General features: G+C 39.3%; 1 protein-coding gene across 4 annotated transcripts in view; it reads right to left on the reverse strand.

The window, feature by feature from the left end:
* Nucleotides 1-18,374, reverse strand: part of PDE7A (phosphodiesterase 7A) — a 130,792-nt gene extending 112,418 nt beyond the window's left edge. For all 4 annotated transcript variants that reach the window (XR_005068286.1, XR_005068284.1, XR_005068285.1 and 1 more), the window contains exon 1: nucleotides 17,302-18,374. Coding sequence is in view for 1 of the 4 variants with exons in the window: in XM_037058636.1 (XP_036914531.1) it covers nucleotides 17,302-17,439 (138 nt within the window). In the remaining 3 variants the exon portion in view is untranslated. The remainder of the gene's footprint in view (nucleotides 1-17,301) is intronic.
* Nucleotides 18,375-27,149: the final 8,775 nt, after the last annotated feature.

Genomic DNA, 27,149 nt, shown 5'->3' on the forward strand with positions numbered 1-27,149 from the left:
CCAGAGACCTGTTATAAAGTCCTGAAGGGTTGGAAACCTGTCCCTCATTCTGACCATGTCATTAACCAATGTCACATGAGGGGAACTAAATACAAATATGTACCACTTCAACAGGCTCTCTAAAAATCCTTTAGTCATCAAAGAATTGAAAGTGGCTGTCTTGAGATGGCATAAGATACTTTGAGACAGAAGCAAGGCCACGCAGAGCATGAGGTGGCACTATAGGAGGAGGACCTCGTAGGGAGTGTGAATAGAGCAGAGAGTTGGACGCAGTAGGACGGGGTCCCAAAGAGGACTTCATAAAGGTCTGATGAACTTTTTACATTTGTGGATTATCTACTTTGTGTGAAGCACTGGGCTCAATAAGATAAAGTGTCTGCTTTTTAAAAGTTCATAGTCTAATCAAACTGAAGTCAGGACAGATCAGTGTACAAGGCGAGCTGTTCTAAGAGTTAATCCTGGACTGTAATCTTAAAGACTGAAATCACAGTTGGTTAAAAAAGTCAAATCAGTAGACAAAATGCTGCAGCTAAGTGAAATCAGGAGGCAAGATAGGTTAAATGGGACTCCAGGAATTTCAGAAATATGACCAAGAACCCCTTGAAACTCTGTATCCGTTTCTGCATTAAGTATGTGAAAGCATTCATGGCCATCAACATATTCTGAGGCAGTCGTCTCAAGACTTGTAATGCATGTATTTATAGCAGGACCATAGCGGGTCCTCAAACAACATCATTTCATTATAATATTAACATGATGCCATATTTTATCTCAATTAGCCTATGGAAGAACTGGTTTCATCATGTGATGTTTCGCCACAGTTCCAAGAACCTATGGATTGGTGAAGTCTTATTGGTGTGTGCATGCATACACTTTCATGCACTCAATGCAACATAGATAAAAACTAGGATCTAAAACAATAAGGTTAAAAATAAATGTACATAAAAGTTCTAAAATTTTATTTTTATATCAGTAATGGCTTTTCTTGATTAGCCCACTTGAATCCCGCTCTAAGGTATTCTAACACTTAAAAAGAAAAAAAAAGCAAGTGTAAAAACACCGGTTATGGGAAAATGAGAGGTGAAAGCCTTGTCAACATTACTAAAATGTCACCTCAAATGGAAAGGAGCTGTGGCCACCCACAAAAATACTTGAAATCACTTCCCAAAACTTTTTCTGAAAATGAATTTGGAGTGTTTTCACTGTAGATCAAATGAAAATGAAAATGTTGGCTCTATACATTTCAGGTAAACTATGTCTTGCCTTTATCTTCAAATTGTCCTCTTCTATGTTACTATGATAAGCCACCAAAAAATCCTTTTAAATGTTTGTAAAATATGAACTCTCTTTAAAAATATAAAGATTTTAGAAAAACTATCCAAAATGGGACCTATTTTCCAGTTCTCTCACTATGAAATTTGAGTTATATTACAAAAATAAAAACATTTGCTTGAGGGGGAGAGACTGGGCCAACCGCTTCGTCAGCAGCAGTTCGGTGGTGACACACAGAGGTTTCTCAAGTCATTCATTTTCCAGGGTTTCCCAGCATGAAATTTTTCCTCCAATTCCACATTTATGGTCTAGAATAACATTTACCCGGTTGCTTTCCTTTTACCCTATATTAAATATATAGTGAGATAATTAGTGATAATTTGTTATTGACAATTATTCCACACAACTTATTAAAATGAAAAGGGATCTTTATCAAATTAGTATGTTGAAGACAAAAAGTTTACATGTGAAATATTTTATTAATAGAATTTTCAGTATTTTAAATTATTTACTCCCATGGTTACAGCACTAAAGAGCTAACACTTGCCAGGTAAAGGTTTAGCAATGTAGGTAGACCCTTAAAAATAAGGCAAAAAAAGGAAGTTTCCCACAAATAGGACAAAATGTTCATTATCAGTATAAAACAATTCAAAAAACTGATTCAAAATATACTAAGTTGTCAACAGAAAAACAGGCAATGCATACAGATAAGCCATAAAAAATAGTAGATAATTGATAATAAACATATTTCAAGTTTAGTATCAGCAAAAATCAAAGAAATAGAACTAAAAATATTAGCAAGGTATGAAAAGGTATTCATAGGTTGTTCCCAGAAATGTAAATCGATACCAGCTTTCTAGCAAGAAATCTGATAATATGCTTTGATCTAGTAATTACATTAGAAAATGACCTGCAAATTTAGAGAAAGATTTATGTATGAAAATGACACCATAATATTTTATTTCTAAAATAAATACTGGAAAATACTGGATGAGATGCTATAAAATGTTAACTGGTTATCTCTGGGCTCCAGACAGTGTTTACTTTCTTTTTCCTTCTTTATATTTTTGTATATTTCATATACTTTATAACAAGCACACATTAACGTCAATTCAAAAAATTCAAGTGTTCCTTTTTAGAATTCCTTTTAACAAATATCACCTACTTCTTCCTATAGAAACACATAATAAGAGTTTGCTATTTTTATGGCAAAGGGACAGGGCTCCTACTCTAATTCTGGATTTTTACCTCCCACTCACCAAAAACATCAGCCCTGCACCCCAGTACAACAGAGAGGAGTTCAGGTCAGAGAGAGATCTGAGTGCAAACCCCTGAAACACCACTTACTCCGTTACTTTGAGCAACTTTTCTAAACCTCAGTGCAGTCTTAAATAAGATTACATAAATTTAGAGATTAAGACAGCTCCAACAGCACAGAAGGCAGCTCAGAGGGTATGAGGATTAAGGAGGAATTTTGGTGCAGTGGTGGGGAGTAAGTGGGACTATAAAATGAAATCATAAGGAAACAATTTGGGATTCATAACAGAGCTACGGTGACACATGATCAGACATGATAAGCATGAAACTAAAAAAGTAAGTTTTCTTTATTTTTCGGTATGGAACACCTCCTACATATGCACACTAGGGACACAGCAGTAAACATGATCCCCACTTCCTCACCATACATTCTACAGCTGCAGGACTGAGGGTAAGGTGGGTGTAAGCCAGGCAGTAGTGACAAAATCAAGTTAGTGATGTGTGCCATAAACAAAGCAAGAGCACGGATGGGGGAGGAGCACTATTATAAATAGGATGGTCAAGGAAGGTTCCTCTGCAAAGAGTCGACTGAGGCTTTAAGGACAAGGAGCCTTGGGAAAATCTTGACCCTGGCTGGTGTAGCTCAGTGGATTGAGTGTGGGCTATGAACCAAAGGGTTGCTGGTTCGATTCCCAGTCAGGGCACATGCCTAGGTTGCAGGCCAGGTCCCCAGTGGGGGCCACATGAGAGGCAACCACACATTGATGTTTCTGTTTCTCTAACTCTCTTTCTCCTTCCCTTCCCCTCTTTCTAAAAATAAATAAATAAAAACTTTTTAAAAAAATCTTGAGCCTCAGGAAAAAGCAAGTGCCAAGTTAAAGAAGGGCTCAAACCTGGCATGTTCACAGACAGAGGAAGACCATTGTGAAAGGGAACAAGACCAGAAAGTTAGCAGGGGTCATACGATATGGGATTCTATCATGAAAAGGAGTTTGGACTTTATTCTCACTGTGATAAAAACGCACTGATGTTTCCAAGAGGGTGGCATAATCTTGACTGCATTTTAAAAATTACTTTGTGGAATCTGTTAAGAGTCCCAATGGCAGGGAGCAGGCCAAACATGACCTGAACTAGGTCGGAATGACAGCACTAGTAGTGGCAGAATCAAGCAGAACTCCAGTTTCATCTAAGTTCTTTGAAACCAAGCACAAAGGTATCCCCTAGCTTTCCCAGCTCCACCTGCCACCAATGAACTATCCTAATTGGAACATGTATTAAGTGTATGGAAATTTATGAATTTACATAGCTGTTTCCCACTGGACCAAACTCCAAGAATGAAGGCTGGAAACATATCTTATTTATCTCTGATATGTACCTAGCAGAGTGTCTGGCACATAAAAAGCGCTCAGTAAATTGTCTATGATTCAAAGAATGAACAAATACATTTTAAACCATCAAAGCCATTTGTGTTAGTTTCCAAGGGCAAAGGGTGGCTTAAAACAAAAGATCTTATATCCTTCTGAAAAATTAACTCAAAACGGATCATAGACCTAAATTTAAAATACAAAACTAGCCCCGGCCAGTGTAACTCAGTGGTTGGAGCATTGTCCTGTAACTGATGGGTTGCAAGGTCAATTTCCGGGCAGGGCACATACCTAGGTTGTGAGTTCATCCTGGGTCTGGGTGCGGGAGCAAGTGACCCTGGTCTGGGCGCACATCCCTGGTCTGGGTGCATACAAAGGCAACCAATTGATGCTTCTCTCGCATCGATGTTTCTCTCTCCCTTCCTCCCTTCCTTCCACTCTCCTTTCCTCTCCCTCTCTTTCTAAAAAAAGCAAATGAAAATGTCCTCATTAAAAAAGCATTAAAAAAATTAAAATACAAAACTATCAAACTCCTGGGAGAAAAATTAGCAAAAGGTCTAGACAACCTGGAATACAGCGATGACTTTTTAGATAGAACACCAAAGGCACAGTCCATGGGAAAAAATAATTTATAAACTGGATTTCATTAAGATTAGAAACTTACATTCTGTGAAAGATAACATCAAGAGAATGAGAAGACAGGCCACAGGCTGGGAGAAAATACTTGCAAAAGGCTTATACGATGAGGCATTGTTATCCAAAATACACGAAGAACTCTCAAAGTTAAACAAGAAAACAAACAACTCAATTAAAAAGTGGGCCAAAGACCTTAACACACACCTCTTTGAAGAAGATGATACAGATGGCAAATAACCATATGAAAACATGCTCCATATCAGAGGTTATCAGGTAAAGGCAAATTAAAACAACAATGGTACAACTATACACCTGTTAGAATGACTAAAATCCAGAACATGGACAATAACAAATGTTGGTGAGAATGCAGACCAACAGGAATCCTCATTCATCGTTGGTGCAGATGCAAAATGATGCAGCTACGCTGGAAGGGTGGTTTCTTATCAAACTAAACACTTTTACCCACATGATCCTAGAATCACACTCCTTTGCTATCTACCCAAAGGAGCTGAAAACATATGTCCACACAAAAACCTATAGGCAGATATTTGTAGTTTTTCATAACTGTCAAAACTTGCAAGTGACCAAGATGCTCTTCAGTAGGTGAATGGATAAAGTGTGGTAAGCACAATGGAATGTTATTTAGTTCTAAAAACAATTGAGCTATCAAGCCATGAAAAAACAGGGAGGAACCTTAAATGCATATTACTAAGTAAAAGAAGCCAATCTGAAAAGTCAATATACTGTATGGTTCCAACTATATGACATTCTGGAAAAGACAAAACTATGGAGACACTAAAAAAAGAAAAAAAGAAATCAGTAGTTGCTAGAGATGAGCAGGGAGGGAGGGAATAATTAGGCGGAACACAGAGCATTTTTAGGGCAGTGAAAATTTTCTGTATCATATTATAATGATAGATACATGCACACCAATAATTCTTAAAGCATGCAATTACTACGGAAAAAGAAGGCCACTGTCCTCTTTTCCCTTAGGAATTAGTTTATGTGTGCCATGCATGACAAAAAAAGGTTGAAAATCGCTGCATTATTCATCTATCCAAACTCATAGAATGCCCAACACAAGGGTGAAGCCTAATGTATCCTATGAGTTTGCATGATCATGATATATCAATGTAGGTTCATCAATTGTAACAAGCAAACCATTCTGGCATGTGTGTGTGTGTGTGCGCGCGCACGTGAGCATGTATGGGAGCAGGAGGTATATGGGAAATCTCTGTACATTCCTCTAAATTTTGCTGAGAACCTAAAACTGCTCCCACAAATTAGTCTATTTTTAAAAGTTTTCTTCTTAGAATAACTTCATATTTTAAAATAGTATGTTCACTACGAATAATTCAAGCAAGAAGTAAAATGAAGTTTAAAATCTCACAAAAACTTTCACTACTTGCCCTTTCATGCCTAGTAAATATATAAAAGGCTACAGAGTAAATTCTTTGTATAAAAGGAATATTGTTTTATTCCCCAAAGTGAAAATAACTTTATCCTTAAAGTTATTTTTTTCCAAGTGATAAGAGAAAGTTTATTTAGAAAGTCAAAGAGGTAGAAGAAATGGGCTCAGGAAACAAGTGACAAAGCAAAAGAAGGGTCCTCGGAGTTTAGGAGAGAGGAAGGTGTGGGGCCAGGAGAGAGAGAGCTCTGAAAGTTCATTTTGAAGTATAGGTGAAATAAAAGGTTATTTCTGTTAAGTTACATGTAAATCAAATTTTAACCAATAAAATAGTAGCTTCCCACCTGGGCTATTATACTTTCAATAACGATTTTCCTTGATCTCTGATTTTATTGGGTTGGCCAAAAAGTTCACTTGGTTTTCCCATAAGATGACTCTAGTAGTGCTGAGTTGTCTTTAGCTTCATTCAAAACAATTTTATTCGAGTGTACTGTGACAGCTGTCAGATCACCATGCATTAAAAAAATTATCAAAATTGGTGAAATTTTGTGTAGCCATTTTAATGTTGAAGATGGAAGACAACATGCAACATTTTTGGCATATTATGTTGTATTATTTCAAGGCAGGTAAACATGAAACAAACGCAAAAAAAGATTTGTGCAGTGTATGGAGAAGGTGTTGTGACTGATCAAACATGTCAAAAGTGGTTTGCAAAGTATTGTGCTGGAGATTTCTCGATGGACAGTGCTCCATGATTGGGTAGACAGTTGAAGTTGATAGAAATCAAACAGAGACTTTGAGAACAATCAACGTTATACCACATGGGAGATAGCCAACATACTCCAAATATCCAAATCAATGAGGTTACTGGTGAAAAATGTGTCTTTTATTCTAGGGAAAATGCTAAACAGACTTTTGGGACAACACAATACTTTAAGTAGGAGTAACTCAAGACATTGTTAAAATTGAGTGTATATGTACTCTAACTAGTTCAAATGATCACTAGTCTATAAAAAGATGTGTAAATGAATTAAAGATCTGCTACTCAAAGACATAATGTTCAGTAAAGAAAGACTGCTACTCAAGAAAGTCCCTTAGAGCAATTCTTTTATAAGGAAGCAGGAACTATATTTTTAAAAAGCAACAGATTCACAGTTGGAAGAACTAGGTTTAAAGCTGTAACCACTTTCTAACTGTGAGATTTTAGAGAAATCACTTAATCTTACTGAGTCTCAACCATTAAATCTTTAAAATGTTGAAGGTGAATTAAATTACTGATAAGGTCCCTTTCAAGCATTAATATTATAATTATATTCCCAAAGACGCCCTAGAGTATGGAGATCCGGAATTAGAAACAATCAAAACCCAGAAAAATAATGGATGTATAAGGTATTATTTCTGTGTATGCATGGAGAACAGCAAACTGCAGCAACACTTTGTTACCTTATTACACGAGGTGGGACAGTAAACCAACGGTCCACAAAGTGGGTCATGTGTTTTTACCCTGGGAACTACACATGAACAGAGAGTTCAATGAGAATTGATTAGTGGGTTCTCAACTTCCATACGCACACTTTTCTAAAACCATTCTGCTGACACAAGTCAGTTTTCATTTATCTGTTCTTCCATTTCATCTCTCCCCCTCCGGCACTTCATAAAAGAAAATTGCAATTCTCAACAATTCTTGAAAGTTACTGGGGAACTGGGATCTAATAACATCTGAGGAGCTAAAAGGAGAGTTCAAAATACTCATGTTGAGAAAGTTAATCACCCTACAGACTGGGCACCAAACTTTTTTCACATCAAGGAGCTCTTACTTCCATGAAAACTGAGGGAGAACCAAATCCAAATGCTGCCTGAGAAAGCTTTAAAAATAATTTCAACCATGGATCACTTTGTTGTCAACTCAGAAGAATGGGTGATATTTCTAAAACAAAAAATTTTTTCCTACCATCTACTAAATCTGTGAATGAGATTTCTCAATACTTTCACTATTAAAGTAAAAAAGGAAAATTCAGAACCCCGTCCTTTCTAATATTTATAAATGAAATCTTTAGAAAATAATTTAAAATAAATGTATTTCCAGTAAAGTGTTATTGTTTTAATACTTATTAAATTTTATAACCCACATGTTTTGATTGCCTGCTGACAATTATTTTATCACTGTATTGATAACTCAGTACAAAATAAATTTGACACAGCCTTATGGACATAAGAAATTTTAAATACTTTAAATTATAATTGTTTTTGGTTCCAAACTCAGAAGAACTAAGTGACACTGCTGAAATAAAGCACTATTTATTCCCATTGATTAAATTCATGAATGAAGTTACATTTTTTATAGAAAACTATGATAGTATAACTGATAAAATGCTTTCCAGTATAACACATTAGGACACATTAGGATAATACTTAGAGATAGCAAAATAGGGGAAAAAAGAGTTCAACGAGAAAAATAAGGAATGTAAAAATTCTGTTAAACTTAAAAACTTTTCACATGTTTAGCCCTGGCTGGTGTAGCTCAGTGGATTGAGCGTGGGCCTGTGACTCAGACGATCGCGGTTTGATTCTCAGTCAGGGCACATGCCTGGGTTGCAGGCCAGTTCCCTGCAGGCCAACTCCCAGCAGGGGACCCACGAAAGGCAACCATACATTGATGTTTCTCTCCCTCTCTCCTTCCCTTCCCCTCTAAAGATAAATAAATAAAATATATAAAAAAAAGACATTTCACTTAAAAAAAAAGCTTTTCACATGTTTAAAAAAGGAAGATATTACATTGTTAAAATTTTCTTGGGTATCTTTTAAATCATGATTTAAGTTGTACACCAAACATTACACTGTTTACAAATACTAAAAATGAAAGGAAAAATTCTAGATGTATGAGAAAGTATATAGTTTTCTATTTGTTTGGTTTTCAAGTACTTGGAAAGAATATATGAGCAAAAATGTTTGAGAACCCTTGTACTAGAAGTCAGAATATATGAAAAGCCTTATAGTAAAAGTCAGAACACATCATCAGTTCTAACCTTCTTTCTAAGATCATGGCTGTTGGACATCCGAACCTGGATGTTCCCCAGACCCTCGAACTCAACATATTTAAAGTAAATGTAGTATCTACCCCTCCCTCTCTTTCCACATACACAAAAGAAAACCAAAACCCACCTGACTCTTCCTATCTATACTTTTGTTACTAGCTTAATGATCTAACTGGTCTCCCAAATTAACGTGAGAATTTTTTTCCCTCCCAAATCAAACCAATTCCTAGGACCCACTCCTAACTTTCTCTTTTCCTTCTACTGCTCCCATTATTCAAGATCTTTTCACCTACTGTCATCAAATAGCTCTTCTTCAAAACAACTATACTTAAATTCACTTCCCAACATCTTTATAATTATCAGAGCTATACAAAAATGCCTTTCATGCATGTAACTCAGTTATCCAAACAATTATAGAATCATGAAGTTGGAAGGAACCACAAGAGTTCACTCCACTGTCAATATCCTTCTCCAAATATCTTTCAAGCTGTTGACTCAACCACTGATGAGGAATTTATAATTTCATGCTGCAAACCTACTCTCTCTCTGGACATCTCCATCAGAGATCTGGGCCCAAAATCAAATTGCCTGACTTTTTCTAGGATTATTGTGGCTTAAAAGGAAGTTCATGTTTAAAAAAAACAACAACTAGTAAACTTACACAAAATTTTAAACAGAAAGTTAAAAATTACTTATAATTTCACCATCCAAAGATAGCTTCAGTTAGCATTCTGAATTACATCTGGCTTTTTCTTTTTGCAAGCATATATGATGTATAAATATGTATACATTTGTGATTTATTTTTAAACACAATTTTTGTTTTTCTGCTTATATTGTAAGCAATTCCCCATACAATTAGTCTTCAAATACTTCAAAGTATTTAGTGAATACATAAAATAGAAATATTAAGAAATATTAAAATTTATTTAGTCACTTGTAAACTATGTTATTATGTATCCTTTAAATTCTTCAAAGCATCTTTGTAGTTACATAATATAGAAATAAATACTATGTACTCACAATAAAACTATAATTTAAACATTTGTAAATTATTGTTTCTAATTTTTCACAGTGATAAATAAGTGATGAATACCCTTGAAGATTAATCTTTATCTACATTTCTAGTTATTTGCTCAGGAGATTCCCAAAAGTAAGTTATCAGCAAAAGTACTGATTTTCTAAGAATTAATATTTTGATTCAATTGCCATATTGCTTTTCAGAAAATTTTCAATTTATATTCCCACTAGGATTGCATATGTATACTCTTCAAACTATACACTTTTTAAAAATCTATCAATCTGAAAGCAAAAATGATTATCATTGTTTTATATGAATTTCTTTGATTAGTAGTATGGTTAAACACAAGATCTCCTTTTCGATTTCCTTACTGTGTCTACCTATTGGTCCTTATTCTATCACCTGAGGAAACATCCTTTTCCCATGCGGTAAAAGGAAGTAGAAGAGAATGCACAGGCTTGGAGGTGAGAATGACCCCAAGTTTAATTCACTTCTACTACCTACTTGTGTTACCTGGGATAAGTAACAACTTTACGCTTTTATCTTCTCCTGTACATCAGCAACTGCCCTCACCAAACAGAAAGTGGATATAGCAATTGAGAACATACACAAAGGCATGCTCTCCCTGGAGCTCACAGGTGCCCTCCCCTCTTCTTTCCTCGGGTGTGTATATTTGCTGTCTTTTTCCTAAGGTTTAAGGTTCTCAGGAGACTTGCAACCAGGGGAGCAGTGACAGCTCATCCTGGACTAGCCCACTGCATTTGTCTCCAAGGGCCCTGCTTTTGCCTCTGTAACTTGTTTCCTGAGCCCATGCAGCCCAGCTGGCTCACTTCTTCTGCCCGTGTGACGCTCTTTCTAAAATTTAGGCCAAGACAGCTCTCTGAGCAGCCCACTCTAATCTTCTCTTGGATTGTACTTTCACTTTGCATGCTTAATAAACTCTTGTGCTAGAAAAAAAAAACACACAACCAATCAAAATCTTAACAAATCCTCTCCTTACTCTCTCATCCACTGGACGACAGCAAAGCTCTACCCTCTCTCACCAACCACTACCCCACCTCCATTCCCAAACCTCCTAGCCCAAATCCTGAGTCTTCTTTTCCCCAGATTACAAATGTTTCCAATTTCTTCAGTTACATATCAACGATGTGTTTCAAATCACCTCCCCACCCTAGTCACTCTCTTCAGAGTATGATTTGGCTGCTTGGCCTCCTACGACACGACTTTGAAAACAAGTACTCCGATGTAATTTGAAAAGACCAGAGTGAAGGTTATCACTTCAAATAATCACCTCTAATCATCAAATTTATATTTTTAATCCAGATCCATAAGCTAACAAGATCTATAACCCATAAACCTAAAAGTCTAACTGTATTCTACTCACCTTCATGGAAGAAGCAAGCCGGTTTTAAAGGGAGGCTGTGAAACATGAGGCCTTTCTTGAGTAACATCACTTACAGACTTGAGTAATATCACTTATAGAGTTTCTTAAAGGTTAAACATATCAATTACAACATTTGGCATGTAGGAGGTACTCAATAAATGGAAACAAATATAGTTATTACTGAAGCCAAGACTACTGCATCTTTACTAAGAACCTTCTGCCAAGCACTCTATATGGTCCTGAGCTAGAGTCTGGTCTGCTCAAAACTTCGAGGAATAGGCCCTGGCTGGTGCAGCTCAGTGGACTGAGTGCGGGCCTGCAAACCACACGATCATGGTTCGATTCCCAGTCAGGGCACATGCCTGGGTTGCAGGCCAGTTCCCAGCGGGGGACTCACAAAAGGCAAATACATTGATGTTTCTCTCCCTCTCTCCTTCCCTTCCTCTCTAAAGATAAATAAATCTTAAAAAAAAAACTTTGAGGCATACAGTAGGCTCCACTGAAAGTAAGTTATCCAATTAACAATTTATTTCCCCCCCAAATGCTGCCCTATACTATTTCATCCTCTCCTCCCTCTAGCTGTTACCTTCAAACAAGGAGCCATCCCTACCAGTAGGTGGAGGCATAGAGCAGTAAATCAAAATTCCTATTCAACACTAAGCAGGAAACTTCTGATGTCAACTAAAAGATTGGTGCACAGGTTCCTTAAGGAAGGAAGGGTACCTGCCAGTAGCCAAAAGGAAGCTCAGAAAGCTCATCTACAAATGTAGTTTTTCCCTCGATATTGGCTTCCAGTGGGTAGAGGCCATGGGCGTGCTGCTAAACATCTTCCAATGCATAAAACAGGCATACAGCTAAGAATTACATGGCCAAAATGTCAATAGTACCAAGAAACTTTGCAAACCACTTTGGACACATTTAATCAGTCACAGCACCTTCTCCATACACTGCACAAATCTTGTGTGTGTGTGTGTGTTTCAGCTGCATTTTTACCTTTATTGAAATAATGAAGCATAATAAGCTCAAAATGTTATTTTCTTTCATCTTCAATATTAAAATGGTTGCACAAAAATTCACCAATTTTGATTTTGATTTTTAAAATGCACACTGATATGACAGCTGTCACAATACAACAACAAACTTGTTTCAAATGAAGTACTAAGCACTACTAAACCCATTGTACAGTACAGGGAAAAACATTAACGGACTTCTGACCAACCCAACAGAAACACTTACAGTAACCTTCAGCTTCAACTGTGCAAAGCTTCCTCTAATTTACCCAGGAAATTTAGGTATACCTGTGTAGTCTCATCACACCTTGATAACTCCAATACAACAATTATATCACATATAATCATACCATTTTCCCCACCACAATCCTGTTAAGGTTCTTAAAGGAGGAACCAACTCTTATTCAGGGGCTTCGAACTGTTCTGCACATACAGGACCTTCGTGATTTGTCATATACTAAGAACACTGCCGAAGACAACACAGATGTACACTATAACTACACGTGAAAATGTTTATGAATAAAAAAAAAAAACTTGGTTAGGTTGGCGGACTCACAAGTGATTTTTTAAAAAACTTCCCATTCTTTACCTCTCTGTTACCTAACTCAAGGAGCCTCATTTACAGATAGTGTTCAGTAAATACCTGTGGAATATTTGCTTTAAAAAGACACCAAAGGTGAACCCTGATGTAAACTATGGACTACGGGTGATACTGACACGTCAATGTAGGTACAGCAATTGTAACGAATGTACCACTCTGGTGGGGGATGCCGATTATGACGGAAGCTATGCATGTGTGGGGTACCTGGGAAACCTTTTTGTGCTGTAAGCACCAATTGGTGCTGTAAGCTTCCACCCAATTGTGCTGTAATCTTCAAACTACTCTAAAAAACCCCCACAGGCTATTAGAAAAAAAACACATAGATGCTAAATGAGAAGTCAAATTTAGCTTACTGTGGTATTAAAAGCACATGTAAACACATGGTAGATCCCAATATTTTGTTTAGTAATAATACATATTGCAAACTTATAATAAATTTAAAAAATTAAGCCTCAAACTTCTAACCCAAGTAAGACTTGTTTCCCGTGTATGGAAAATGTGACTACAATAACCCCAGGTGCAGCGCACTGGTTTACCATTAATACACTAACCCAACCTCCACACTTTGCTAAGCACCTATGTAGGCAAAGCACTGTGGACACAATGGTGAACAACACAAGTTCTGTTCTCGCAACATTTTTTCCAAATAAGAACTTTATTCTGCAAGACAAATCTTTAAACCCAGCTATCAACAAGATATCCCAAAGTGACAAAAACAAGTTTCTTTTATTATTTCTATTTTCCAAATAATTAAAAAACTCTTATTAATAAACCATTTGAGAAAGTGGTACACAACCTGGTTCACAACAAAAAATTAATGCCTCATTTACTTGGCCTCTTTGGGAGAGCTGATCTTCCACTTAAATAAATCTTCCAGCTAATTCACACTAATCCATTTAGTAATCAACACTTGAATTGTTTGGCATGGAAATCTTTCACCTTTTTTAAGAAAATACAAATCTTTAAACTTTAAGAAATAGGCTCTATTTACATTATTATGAGTAATAATTATTACGTGGTACAACACTCAAGCCTCTCCAGGGAAGTCCAACTTGAGGCCCAACGCATGCAGCCCAACGCAAAATCATAAACTTACTTAAAATGTTATGAGATTCTTTTTTGTAATTACATGTCACAATGTATTTCATGTGTGGCCCAAGACAACTCTTCTTCTTCCAGTGTGTGGCCCAGAGACGCCAAAAGGTTGGACACTATATGTACCCAGCGTGCCTTTGTAAAAGTTACTGCTTTTTTTTTTTTTCCTGATCCCTGGCTTTTGGTGTGTCAGCTGTCAAGTTTTGCTACTACTAATGTGAACCTGACTTTAGCCTCCTAGCCCACTTCAAATTTGCTACTACTTGGAAAACAAGTTTGTCAGAATTCTGCTTAAAACACACAGGTTTAAGAGGATTGCCAAATGTATTTTTTGGTTGCTCATAGTCTTCTAACTTCTGAATCTGTTAAAAGCTATAGTTATAAGTTCCAAACCAAGTTTTAGATAAATAAGTTACTGCTATATCTTGATGAAAGTCCTTCTCAAGATAAGGACTTATGTTGTTTTCATATTTAAAATTGATGCTCAGAGACAGCTTCATTACCTATTCACTCATTCAACAACTGTTAAAGTATATCACCATGAGCTAGGCTCCATTATTATGGTGAGCTGAAAAAACTACTAGTTTTTAACATATTTTAAAACTCTAAAGCCCTGGCTGGTGTAGCTCAGTGGATTGAGCTCGGGCCTGCGAACCACACGATCGCGGTTCGATTCCCAGTCAGGGCACATGCCTGGGTTGCAGGCCAGTTCCCAGCAGGGACTCACGAGAGGCAACCATACATTGATATTTCTCTCCTTCTGTCCTTCCCTTCCCCTCTAAAGATAAATAAATAAAATATTTTTTAAAAAAACTCTAATACAAAACACTCATACTTAGTGCCTACAAAAACAAAAAAACAGGTGTTTTTTAAAGTCTTTTAAATGAAACTACAAACCACCTAAACTTCTCATATCTGTAGCTTTCTTCAGACTTAGGACAAAGGACAAAGAAACCTTTTAAAATATTTTATTTATTTATTTTTAGAGAGAGGGGAAGAGAGAAAGAGACAGAGGAATACAGCAATGTGTAGTTGCCTCTCACGCACCCCCTACTAGGGGCCTGGCCCACAACCCAGGCACGTGCGTGCCCCGACTGGGAATCGAACCACAGACCCTTGTGTTCACAGGCCAGCACTCAGTCCACTGAGCCACACCAGCCAAGGCAGAAAACTTTTAACTAAATATTTTATAGAGCTCTGAATAAGATTCCAAGATTTCTTTTTTTACTTTTCCTCTTCTATTACAAATTCCCATCTACCTAAAGAAATCACTACCAACATATGTTTTGATATTAAATGATACAGTCTTGGTAATGATAAGCATGCCCATCTCAGCATTATAGTAAGCTTACCATCATTTTAACGTCGAGCAACATTAACTAGAAAAAAATGTTTATTCAGGAACATTTCTGTCCAAATTTCCAGAAGTTCTAATATACTTCACTTTGGGGATTAGAAATTTTTCTTAAAAGTTTTAAGGGTGGGTTAAATATGGTATTACTCTACATGATTTGCTTTAACTGCCACAATCATATTTCTTACATTCCATTACCCATTAAAACCTAAAGCTAGGAAATGAGTCCTGAAGGAGTCCAACTTAAAATTGGTCTCTATGGATTAATTAAGACATCAGGTAAAACCCTTGGCATCAGCTTTGTTTTCATTCCCCTGAAATCTCCCTTCTCATTCACATTCTCTTCAGGGAGCGTAAGTAACTATTAATATTTTAGGTTTTATAATTTATTAGTTATTGCTTTTATTATTTAGACTGGACCAGAAAATGGGTATCAATCATGTGCCTGCTGATCTGAGAAAGTAAAATTAATATTTAGACGTGAAAAAAGTTACTACCATTAAAAACCTTTTTCAGCAGTGTGTTAGTATCTCTTCAACATTCATTCTGCAACCTAAAAAAGCTTTAAGCAGTACTATGAAGGCAGATACTGCAAAGACTTTCAAAATAACAATGTAGTGTTATTTAAAATGTCACTTAGCACTTTTTACAAGTTGACACTGACCTCAATAATACACCACCTTGTCCTATGAAAGAAGTCTGATTTTAAATAAAAACAATTCAGAGAGAAACCGAAATATAGGCTCCAATTCTCTGTACAAGCAACTTAGGCAAAGAAGCATATGACAAATATTTACCAGACACACCTGTTATTAGTAAAGTCTCTACCAGGTGCTCCACACCACCTGTTTTTAAAAAACCCCAACACATAGACCCTCTCTCGAGATATTTACATTACAGCGAGAAAAGATATTAAAAGAAATTAATACCAACCAATAGGAAAAATAAATATATGTGAATTAAAAGGTGATCATGAACATGTAACATTCTGGCAGCAGAAACGGAGAGCACTCAGTTCAAATGCAAACAAAACGAAATTCTTTTTGCCTCCCTATTTTAAATCTGGCAATCAAAAGCAGCAAGAACTAAGAAGTGGGCTAACAGAAAAAAAACCCCACGAAATTCTCAGGAGAAACTGGTATTGGACCACCCAAAACAAAGTCTGTGAGTTCTCATCATAGTTACTCTCCTAAAATCTCATCAAATTAAAAACAATTGATTCCTGGCTACCAACTTTGCGGAAACCGAAGCTTCAGGGAAACACTCCGATATTGTTTCTGTGATATCACTTAGGGTCCACCTACAGAATCGAAGGAGTCGGGAGAAGAGCAACAGGGAACCGGTCTATTGTTCAGAGAACCGTAGCACCAATAGAGCACCATTGGGCGCGCGGGAGTTGGGGGAGGTGAGGCGCGAACTCGGCACAGGTGTGTGTGTGTGAGCGCGTGTAGGGAGACACAGGTGTGCTACGGCCACAACTAAAGACGAGAGGCCCAAGTTCCAGATCGAGACATCAAGAAAAGGAGGGAGGCAAAGTCATTACTGAGGCTTAAACCTCTAAGCAAGGATGGGGCGGGGGGGGGGGGGGGNTAAGCAAGGATGGGGGGGGGGGGGGGGGGGGGTACTAGGGAGAGTCAAGGGTTCCCGGAGCCCACCCCAGTGGAGGCCAGAAACTGAGAGTGGACAGTCCTGAGGATAAAAGAGCTCTCATATCGAAGGGGCAGCCCAGAAAGCCCCGAACAATGAACAACGATAGGTCTGGGTGAACGGCGAGGACTGGGGTTGTCGCAGGGGTGAAGCCGGGTGGGAAGAGGGAAACAAAGAGAGAAGCCCCAAGTATGAGCCCCCGCGGCGTCGGCAATTTACCTGTGATAGCTGCCGGGGATTGGGGCAGCCGAAGAGCGCGGAGCTGGAGCTGAAGCTGATGGCTCCTCGGCGGCTGAGGACGTGCTGGGGGACCGGCCTGTCCAGGGGCAGCACCGGCAGTTGGTAACATACTTCCATTGAATACGCCCGCCCTGCCCCGGCCGCTGGCCCCTGCGCTGGGAAGGGGCCGCGGCTGCGGGGCACCGGGCCGAGGCGGGGGCAGGGCTGGAGGGTACCGACCCCGGGCCAGGAAGCCGCACTCACGCCTCCGCCACCAGAGCACTGCGCCCGGACCGCCGGCGGGAAGGCGCTTAGGCGGCCGCGGCGACAGTTAACAGGACCCGCGTACGCCGGACTCCGGGGTGCCAGCTGGGGTAGCACTGGCAAAGTGGGAAAGGTAACCCCACCGCCCCAGGGCTCTAATGCGGGGAGGAGCAGAGCGGGAGCGCTGCAAGAAAAAAGAGCTGGAGCCAGCGTCAAGATCCAGGGTATGCCAGGATCAGGAGCAACACCAGCTCAGGTCGCCGCCGCCGCCGTTCTGCCCCTCCCCTCCCCTGGAGCCTGGCTTCACTCCTCCAGTGGCGCGAGCCGAGCGTAATTCACACTTTGCAGCCGCGGACCCTGCGCCAACCACGGCCGCCACCTCCGTGACGTCACGACGCCGCGGCGCAAGCCCCGCGCCCCGTGCCGCTGCAGCGCCAGTGGAGACGGGTTAGCGGCGGAGGTTGCGGACCATCCTCCTCCTGTTCTGCTCTTTCGAGCTGTGTCACCTTCCCTCGCGGCACACACCGCCCTCCTTCCCTACTAACCTCAATCCGCACCCATTCCAGCTGTCTCCCCAATCTGCTCCCCACCCAAGGCGCGTGCGCACGAGGCCCCGCCGAGTGGGGACATTCCCCTTATCACTAAACTTGCGTTCTAGAGCGCTGAGGGTGTGGGGTGGGTTCAGCCTGTGCGAGAGACGCGACTCCAGCCTTGCGACCCCAGACACCCAAAGCACCCAGCGCAGTCGCACCGTTCAGCCCTGACCTAGGAGTCACTACTGTGTTTCCCTCCTAAAATTCCCATTCTTGGGCTTTGCTCGGGACCGCTGCGGCAGTGACGTCAGCAGGCCGCGCGAGCGCTACGCTCCCGACTACGTCACTCCCGGCCCCCCGGTGCGGCCCGGCCTCGAGAGTTTCCTTGGCAGGTGCGGGCCCCGGGGCAGTCCCGGCCTTAGTGGAGAATTGGGGACCTGAGTATGAGGAGGGGGAGAAGAGGTGGAGGGAAAACACCTAGACTGATGAAGTGTGCACTGGAAAAAATGAGTAAAGGTTATATATTAAGAAAACAAAGGAAAAAAGGACACTGCTTGCCCTTTTACCAAAAGTGCTTGTTGGCTTTGATTTTTAGAAAGCATGAAAATGTAAAGAACTCTTGACCTGATTTGTAAGCTGGATATATAAGTTGGCGGGTTCCTTTTGTCACATTCCTCCTTAAACTGTCAAAGCTTTTCAACGGCAACCCGTTGTTCCAAATACATTCCAACCTCTAGGATGTCAGCATGAACAACCTCTCCCTTGATGGCAAAAATTGTTAATTTGCCTCTGTTCTCAGGGCACCCACCCTTCCACTTATTTGCTATGACTAGCCACTGGCAAGGTGGAAAGTACTGCATAGCCCTTACTAATGAGATCAAGTGTTAAATGTTCATGATCCCATAAATCAAACGCCTGCAAGATGTTTTATCATCTTTCCATGGTATTTGATTCTTTCAATATCACTTAAAACTTTCTATCTCCTCCGTTGGTATTTGTCTACTTGTCTGTTCTCTACTATTAAAAGAAATACAACTTTCACTATAGTTTCATGGATTTTTGAATTCACTAAATAGTAATCTCTCCTTTAGTGCAACAATTGATCCAACTCATTTTTGAAAACCTAGTAACTCCCACAATTCTAGTAGATGTATTGAGCATCTACTGTATGCTTAAGATTAAGCTGAGCACTGTCTCTTATTCTAAAAACAAGGAAGTCCTGAGGCAATAGTACGTAAATTGAAACTAGGCTCAAGGAAACATACCTTGCCGTAGATCTTACACAGATAAATGGCAGGACTGACCTCAAATAATGTTCGGATTTAGTGATACAACTAACAACCCAGAGTAGTATTGGTGTTATATCAGACAATATATGCCAAATAACTGTATCTCATTTAATATCTAAGAGACTCAGTTCAATTAAATCATTTAATAAGATCCAGGGCACTAACTAAACAATTTATTTCCCTTCAGCAGAGTGGGGAGCGAACATTTGCTGTGCACCCTCTGTGAGCTGTAATAGGTATTCCATATACAATATTTAACTTAACCCTACATAACAGCCACATAAGCAGACATTTGATCCTAATTCCACAGATGAGTAATCAGGTTCCAAGACCATAAATCATTTATGCCACCAAATTCTGTTCTGTGTGATCTCAGAGGCATGCATTTCCACCACAATATGGGATATCTCAAATATCTCAATACCAGAACCTCAACTGTTTTCAGTGTTCTTTACAGGGGGATGTACTAGTGCTAGTGTTCTCCAGAAAAACAGAATATATATATACACACACACACACACACACACACACACACATATATATATATATATACATATATACACATACATACATACAGAGAGAGAGAGAGGTTTGCTGCACATATGCCTAGTCCAAAATATAGCTGCTGGAGGATCTACAGGCCCTGCTGCTGCCCCTTGCCAGTGAGGAGTCAGCAGATCATGTACAAACTTAACAGTGGTGCCTGGGACCCTGCATTGACTTTCCAAGTGTAATGGCTGGTGCTTCACTTCCATTTAAATCTTCTGAAAATTTCTATCATAGCCAATGAAAATCAAAATCATGGAAGAAAGAGAATTCTAGGAAATGTAGTTACAGCTTAGCTAAGTTGACAGTACAAAACCACCCTAGTCCAACTCTTGTCAACTTGACATCTGTACAGACTTCTTTCAGTTGCATTTAATTTTCAAAAAAGTCCATAGCAAAATCATGCTTATGTCCATATGAGGCAACTCTCTCATACAACCCAAAACAGCTCCTTCACAAAAGACAATAGAGTCTTTAAGGGATGTTCATTCCTCTTTCTGACAAGTCACTGTACCCTTTCCATGGCCTGTAACTTAAATACCGAGATAAAAGTTTGCCCACTATTAACACATTTTGGGGGAACAAGGGAAGGAATAATTAGTTAATATACAATACACAAATATATTCATAGCAAAATGAGGGGAAAACGCTCATAACTACTACAGTGTTTGTATCTGCAAATGGCAACATGATCACAATTGCTTTTTATAACTACTTCCTCTTTGATTACCTTTTTCATATCCCTTTTGCCTTCAGCAAGCATCTCTGCTGGTAGTGGTTCCTTGCCTTGTGGGGCAACCCAAACTTTTATTTCTGAAGGATCCAGGCCATTAAAGGTTCTACTTCTGTTGGGCTATAGTTTTCCATTAACTCATATCACAGAATATGTGAATACTAAGTATTAAGGGGTACCCCTACATTATTTCCTGCAATGTAGGCATATTCCTCCCTTCTCCCATTGTGTTGCAGCAACTTGAAAAATGCTTAATAGTCAAGATCATCACCCCAGGCAGTAGAGAAGCCTTCTTCTTCGCATCTTGGTTAAATAGCAGGAGGATCCCCAGATGGCCAAGTAGCAGTCTCAACTTCTGGTTTAATTGAACTCTTGCAACGTAACCTGGTGGAAACATTTCTGGGGGTGCTAAGACCTCTGGACCTTGAGAGCCCAAAGTTGCAGGAATGGTAAGCAGAATTTTGCATGTGATTCACTAGGGGCAAAACTATGTCAAAACTTGGGAAATATTATCCTAGGCACACAAGATATTGCCACCCAGATGGAGCAATTATTGAATTTTCAAAAGGGCATTCCAATGCTGTAACATGGATGATCCATGAAAACAAGGTAAGTAAAAGAAGCCAGATACAGCAGGCTATACACTGTATGATTTTGTTTATATGCAATATACAGAATAGGCAAACCATAGATACAGTAAGCCAATCAGTGGTTGCCAAGGGCTGGGGAGAGGAAAGAATGGGGAATGACTGCTTAATGGGTGTAGGGTTTCATTTTCGAATGATGAAAAACTTCTGGAATGAAGTAATGGTGATGGTTAAACAACATTGGGAATGTACTTACTGCCACTGAAGTGCACACTTTTAAATGATTAAAATAGTACATTTTTACTTCCTGTCAAGATAGCAGCACAGGTAAACACGGCTTGCCTCCTCCCACAACCACATCAAAATTACAACTAAATTATAGACCAACCATTATTCAGAGCTGTCAGAAATTGAGTTGCATGGAAGTCTTGATAACCATGGAATTAAAGAAACTGCATCCATTCAGGCTGGTAGGAGGGGCAGAGGCACGGAACAGTCTGGCCCCACATCCATGTGTGCTGGATAAATATTTGAGATGGATATCTTGGGAGTGCCAAGTCCCAGCCAAACACCAGGACCCCCCAGGCCAGCATTCCAATGCCAGAAAGATATGTCCCCATACTGGACAGCTTCTGGCTGCAAAAAGACAGCAGGAATTGTATCAGTGGAAGAAATTGTTGGAGTGTCAAGAAGCTCTCCTTAAACAACACACACATGACCTTACTCAGACTCATTCCCTCTGACCTCCAGCATTGGGGTAGCATACAGGGAGGAACTGAAGTGTCTGGCATCAAGGTGGGAGCTGATGGACAGCATTCTCCTCGATCAGGGGTGTCAAACTCATTTTTACCAGTGGCCACATCAGCCTCGAGGCGGCCTTCAAAGGCCAAATATAATTTTAGGACCGTATAAATGTAACTACTCCTTAACTAGGGGTAAGGAGCTTGGCACTTCCACCAGGTGGAAACAAGGTGCCAGCAGGACGAAACAAGGTGGAGGGCCGGGTTCGGCCTGCGGGTCTTGTGTTCGCCACCTGTGTCCTAGACAGAAAGGTGGGCAGAAGCTATTGTCCCTTTTCTGAACCCTCCTCCCACAGAGCCACAGAGCAGGCAGGTATGTGCCCTATCTGAGACTATCAACCTGGTTGATACTGTTTGCCCAGCCCTAGAGATCCCCTGAGACTCCCTCTGACCCATCTTACAGCTATTAACAGTGGATTTCCATATAAATGGCTAGTCTTAGCTCATGCTTCACAACTTCATAAATCCTTTCAAACAAGCAATAGCCAGCCTTGGTAATCCCCTAGCCACTATACCTCTTGCTAAGTGGTCCCATGCAGGGCACTAGCAGCAGCCAATGTAGGTTCACAGCGTGGCTTCACCTGGGAATCTCCAAACTCAGCACAAATAGCAGCCATATCGGATTGCTTTATAACTCATGCTGCGTGGCCCTGGGCAAAACACAGGTAGGGGCTGACTTTGGCCTGCACCACCTAGGAAACCCCAGGGGTGGTGCACCCAGTGGACAGTCAATCCTTGCACCTGACTGGCCTGGGTAAATCCCTCCCATTGACCCCAACAGCAACCAAGGCTCAACTACAAAAGCATGGTGTACTCAGCCCACACTAAAGGTATACCTTGAGTTCCCAGCTTGGGAGAGAGGGGAGGCTGTGCCACTGAACCTTATAGAACACCTACTGCAGTAGGCCATGCTACCAAGACAAGGAGTAATAGCAGCTCTACCTAATACATAGAGACAAACACAGGGAAGCTGCCAAAATAAGGAGACAAAGAAACATGGCCTAAATGAAAGAATAGATCAAAACTCTATAAAAAGAATGAAACAGAATGGAGATAAGCAATCTATCAGATGCAGAGTTCAAAACACTGGTTATAAGGACAGTTAAGGAACTTAGTGAATACCTCAACAGCATAATAAAGGTCCAGTCTGTCACAAAGGATACACTAACTGAAATAAAGAACAATTTACAGGGAAGCAACAGTAGGGTGGATGAAGCCAAGAATCAAATCAATGATTTGGAATGTAAAGAAGCAAAAAACTAATCAGAACAAAACAAGAAGAAAAAAGAATCCAAAGAAAAGGATAGTATAAGCAGCCTCTGTGACAACTTCAAACATTCCAACATTCACATCATAGGAATGCCAGAGGGAGAAGAGAGCAAAAAATTGGAGATATATTTGAAAAAATAATGAAAGAAAACTTCCCTAATTTGGTGAAGGAAATAGGCATGGAAGTCCAGGAAGCATAGAGAGTTCCAAACAAGATGGACGCAAAGAGACCCTTTCCAAGACACATCATAATTAAAATGCCAAAGGTTAAAGATAAAGAGAGAATCTTAAAAGTAGCAAGAGAAAAGCAATTAATTACATACTGAGGAGTTCCCGTAAGACTGTCAGCTGATTTCTCAAAACAAACTTTGCAGGATAGAAGGGATTGGCAAGAAATACTCAAAGTCATGAAAAGCAAGGACCTACAGCCAAGATTGCCCTACCCAGCAAAGCTACCATTTACAATCAGAGGGCAGATAAAGAGCTTCCCAGATAAGAAAAAAGTAAAGGAATTCATCATCATGAAACCATTATTATATGAAATGTTAAGGGAACTTATTTAAGAAAAAGAAGATCAAAACTGCAAAATATAAAATGGCAATTAATACAATTATTGATAGATAAGTATCTAAATTAAATCTAAAAAACAAACTAAATGAACAAGAAGAATAGAGACAGAATTATGGATATGGAGAAGGTTTTGATGGTTGCCAGATGGGAGGGGTTGTGGGGAAATGAGTGAAGAGGTGAGGGGATTAAGAAATACAAATAGGTAGTTATAGAATATCTATAGGGGTGTAAAGTACAGTATAAGAAATGAAGTGGCCAGAGGACTTACACACATGACCTGTGGATATGAACAATGGTGTGGTGTTCATTGAAGGGAGTGGAGGGTGCCGGGTAGAGGGGTTCCAAGTGGGAAAATTTGGACCACTATAATAACATAATTAATAAAATATAACAAATTAATTTAAAAAAATATAGAGTATTGTCAGGCAATTAGCAAAAATATTATATATTTTTCTAGATTTTATTACTTCTGAAGTACTTATCAGATTTTTTAAATATAAATTTGTTATTTTTTTCTCCATTCATTTTCATACCCATTTTTTTTGTAACTTAGCATTTTTTTTCTTAAAGAGTATCCCAAATTTTATACACTTCAGGTCACACAAAACAGGATTCTACCTCTGCCCATTGTGTGGCTCAGAACCTGGCACATTAGATGCTTATTGAAAGAATATGTAAAAGTGGTTGCCAGCCTATAGGTAGTGACATGACACTCAGTTTAGTGAAGGAGGGATCAGCCTATGCTAAGGTTCTTTGGCATATTCAGCCTCCAGGCTCGACCCGTCTAGGAACTGTCATGGCGCCACACTTGCCAATGTAAATCCCGAACCGAGCAAGTGGGAAGCCAAAATGGCAGAGGGAGAGAAAATGAGGCTAGGGACTTTCATATGGTTTCATAGTCAAGAAGCAATATTTATCCACGTAGTTTCATTCTTGGTGAGTGCTAAAACTAAAATAAAATTCTTCAATCTCAAAGAATATGAAAACATTTTTAAAGCACATTTTTATCACAATAAAAAGAAAAAAGCCATTTGATCATCCTGTCAGATTAACTACTTCAGGGTTCCAGGCAACATAATTAGACCAGTGAATCCCATGAGTGTGAATCCATTGCTGCCTTTATTTCCTGTAAAATGAGTTAGTTAAAAGTAATGCTGTGTGGAATTATGATGGGGACTAAAGAATTAATATTATATATTAATATAAAAAGATTAAGATAAAGATAGTTATTTTAAAGTCTTTGCCTATTAAGTGAGATGCCTGTGTTTCTTTTTTTTTTTTTTAAAGATTTTATTTATTTATTTATTTTTAGAGGGGAAGGAGAGAGGGAGAGAAACATCAATGTATGGTTGCCTTTTGTGCATCCCCTGCTGGTAGTCAGCCTGCAAGGAACCAGTTTGCAACCCAGGCATGTGCCCTGACTGGGAATCGAACCGCGATCGTCTGGTTCGCAGGCCCGCGCTCAATCCACTGAGCTACGCCAGCCAGGGCGCCTGTGTTTCTTTGGGCTGGCTTCTGCCACTTTATTTTCTTCCTTTGAATGGGTCATGTTTTCTGTTTCTTTGTACACCTTGTAATTTTTGTTGTTGTTATTAAACATTGGGCATTTGAAAAAACAGTCACATTTCCCAGTCTTTGTAGACTGGTCCTGTGCTCAGAAAGTTCTGTATTAATTAGCTGAGCCTTGGTTCTAAACTTTAGGGTCAGCCCAAGGAGAAATTTTAAGGTCTTTTTAGGTCTTGACTAAATACACATCTTGCTGGGTCTGTGCATGTCTTTGTTGATTTCCCTGTGTATGTGGCTGCTTTTAAAGATCTTAATATCCCAAAGTGTCTCTCCTTGCAGCCTTTACCCTTAATCTCTTACCCCAGGTGCCTATGAATCAGCCTCCCTTCAATTTTCCAGAGCAGCACCCACTGAGAGCCAAGTTAGACAAAACAGAGACTTCAGGCAGTCTTAGGTAGGTTAAAATGTTGAAAAGTAAGCTCTGGTTTGCTCCATCTGGCTTATAGTTTCCTTTTTTAGAATTTTCTGTGTTTGGCTTTGTGTTAGGGTAATATTGGTCTCATAAAATGAGTTGAGGAATTATCCTTACACTTCTATTTTCTGGAACAGTTTGCATAAAGTAGTATTCCTCCCTTGATAAATGTCTAATAGGATTCACCAGTAAAACTCTCTGGACTAGGAGTTTTCTTTGTGGAAGATTTTAAAATGTTAACTCAACTTTTTTACTTGATATAGCTTATCAAGTAAACTATATATTCCCCCAAAGTAGCCCCTAAATTATATCCCCCAAATGTTAGAAGTGGTGGGATTATAGTTTTTCTTCTAAAATAATTTGCCAATTTTCTAAGATAAGCATATACTATTCTATTTGCCACATTTTCTCTCTTTTTATTGTTTTATTTATTGATTTTTAGAGAGGAAGAGAGAGGTGGGGTGGGGGACAGAAACACCAACTTGTTGTTTCACTTACTTATGCATTATTGTTTGCTTCCTGTATATGCCCTGACCAAGGGTAAAACCTGCAACCTTGGTGTATCAGGACTATTTGCCACATTTTTAAAGATGAATATACTTTATAACAATAGTTATCTTAAAGATATAAACTATAACTAAAGGTAAAATGTTTATAATGCAATGACAATAATGAATATTTAATGAAATAAAGGGCAATTGAAGGAAAATTTCACCAGAGGGTTGGTTGCTTGAGACTAGTAATACAACACTAACTGACAAGCACCTTCTATGGCGATACACTGATAGTCAGAGGACTTCCAGCTAAACACAGTGGATTACATAACTGGCATTCATCAACATCTCCTCTCCAAACCATACTAAATGACACTGCAAGAAGAAAATAAGGCATAAACCCAGAAGGACAAAGAGAGAAGGAAGGGAAATGAAAACTGACAAGTACATCTTTTACAAACTAAAGGTGAATGAACAAATTGTACATGTCTTAACAGAACCAAAAGCTGAAACCTAAGCTTAAAAATACAAGCTCTGGCTGGTGTAGCTCAGTGGATTGAGCACAGGCCTGCAAACCACATAATCACGGTTCGATTCCCAGTCAGGGCACATGCCTGGGTTGCAGGCCAGTTCCCAGCAGAAGACTCACGAGAAGCAATCATACATTGATACTTCTCTCCTTCTCTCCTTTCTTTCCTCTCTAAAGATAAATAAATAAAATCTTTAAAAAAAATACGGAGGACTACCTCTGGCCAATTTCTGCTTCAAAGACCCAGAATAATCTC

The sequence above is a fragment of the Sturnira hondurensis genome, unplaced genomic scaffold (assembly GCF_014824575.4).
Source record: "Sturnira hondurensis isolate 20B ecotype Veracruz unplaced genomic scaffold, ASM1482457v3 Scaffold0010128, whole genome shotgun sequence".
NCBI classification, from domain to species: domain Eukaryota; kingdom Metazoa; phylum Chordata; class Mammalia; order Chiroptera; family Phyllostomidae; genus Sturnira; species Sturnira hondurensis.